Source organism: Trichechus manatus, unplaced genomic scaffold, assembly GCF_000243295.1.
Source record: "Trichechus manatus latirostris isolate Lorelei unplaced genomic scaffold, TriManLat1.0 scaffold00108, whole genome shotgun sequence".
Classification (NCBI taxonomy): Eukaryota; Metazoa; Chordata; class Mammalia; order Sirenia; family Trichechidae; genus Trichechus; species Trichechus manatus.
Window position 1 is genome coordinate 6,330,128 of NW_004444044.1, and position 1,863 is coordinate 6,331,990.

Here is a 1,863-nt window from a genome sequence, read left to right on the forward strand (position 1 = left end):
CTGAGAGGATTGTCTATTGTCACTGTGTCAGACAATGTTCTGCTGCTGTTCATAAGGTTTTCACTGGTCAATTTTTTCAGAAGTAGACTGCCAGGTCCTTCTTCCTAGTCTGTCTTAGTCTGGAAGCTCTGCTGAAACCTGTCTACCATAGATGACCCTGCTGGTATTTGAAATACCAGTGGCATAGCTTCCAGCATTACAGCAACATACAAGCCACCACAGTACAACAAACTGAGACGAGTGATGCAGGAAGCCATTAGAGGGTTGTTATTCTTACTGGTAAAACATAATTCTAAGGGGTATACTCTAATAAATTTACTAAGCATAGTTCTCTGCAGATGAACTCAGTGTTTCTCCTTAGATCAAACAAAAAAACCCCACCAAATCCATTGCCATCCAGTTGATTCCGACTCATAGCAACCCTATCGAGTCTGACCTAAATTAATGACTCATTAATCTGTAAGCTTAGCAAAAATTTCACCTTAACAGATATGTGTCTGGATTGCTATACTATCTACCATAAGGAATGATTCAAATAATTCTGGGGAACAACCACTGATCATACCTTTCTCAATTGCACTTTACAAAGAAATGATGAACAGGGTAACCTATTTTGAAGATTTCTTAGTATAGTGGCAGCCTTTGATTCCACAGGGACCATCTGTGGACCAAGTCTAGATGCCGGGATTTCAAGATTTTTTCAAAGCCGTTATCATAACACCACTGTGAGAATGAAGACAGAAAGAAACTGTGTCCAAACATATAATAGTTTATATGTAAAACTGGTCCTACATCTTCTTCTGTTTTAACTTATATTTCAATAAATTGGTATGGCATTTCATTAACTAGAAATAGTTCTCCTTTATGGCAAATGATATCCTTCACTGTGTCAATGCTTTTATAATCATAAACCAGGAGATCCCTCGAGTCCATATACAGTCAGAAAGAAGAGTCTGATTTATATTTAGGCCTCTCCTTTTTGTAGAATTTTATTCTATTGCCTTTAAAGTAAGATTTTCCTGACTAACGCAGTTTCTTCCAACAAGAAAAATTCATGTTATGTAAGTATATTTTAAATTATAATTGTTTCCTTGCTGAAAAATCATATTTTTTTTCCAGATGTGAATGAAGCACAAGCAGAGCACATTCTGAACAGCTGTAAGTTCAAGAATATCACTGAGATTTTATAAATCAAAGAACAAAACTCAAAACACACATTTTAGACTTTCTCAATTCCCACATTTAATATTTCTCAAAAGTATACAGTATCTCTGAATAAACAAGTGATATAATTCCCCTCAAGGAGAATAAATACTACTAATAATTGGCAGTGTTTGTATGGACTTGTTGGAAATGCTTGCTCTTCCTCAAAGAAAGCATCACTGATGACTTCTTTGATAATTTCCTTTCATTTTACCTTATTTACTTTCATTTGATTCACTTTGCGAACGTAGAAAATTTTGCTTAAAATTAACGTACACCCACCAACTTTAATATGTGAACTTTGACATTTATGCTGTAATAATATAATGGCTGCAATATTAAACAAGCATTTTAAAAGTAAAAATTATATTTTTCTGTAATAAGCAGTGTATATTTAAATTTACACACTGTACATTACACACTGCACACACATTTACACAGTAAACATCTACAATGTACACTCAAAAATGTCAAATAGCACTGGTGTAAACTGCTGTACATAAACAGAAATGATCTAGAAAAATATGAAAAAAACAAATTTTAAAGTGAAATTGCATTAAATGTACCAGAAAGGGTGTTAAATTGTTTATTAAAAAAGTTCATCCTTTTTCAATGTGAGTTTAATAATTACTCTATTATACATAATGCTAAAATTAATTA

The 1,863-nt window shown here is 33.1% G+C and overlaps 1 protein-coding gene across 1 annotated transcript in view; it reads left to right on the top strand.

The window, feature by feature from the left end:
* Positions 1-1,863, top strand: part of LOC101353581 (transmembrane protease serine 11G-like) — a 36,534-nt gene that overhangs the window by 26,487 nt on the left and 8,184 nt on the right. Inside the window, 1 exon segment of the mRNA XM_023737817.1 lies at positions 1,120-1,158. Coding sequence (XP_023593585.1) covers positions 1,120-1,158 — 39 coding nt within the window.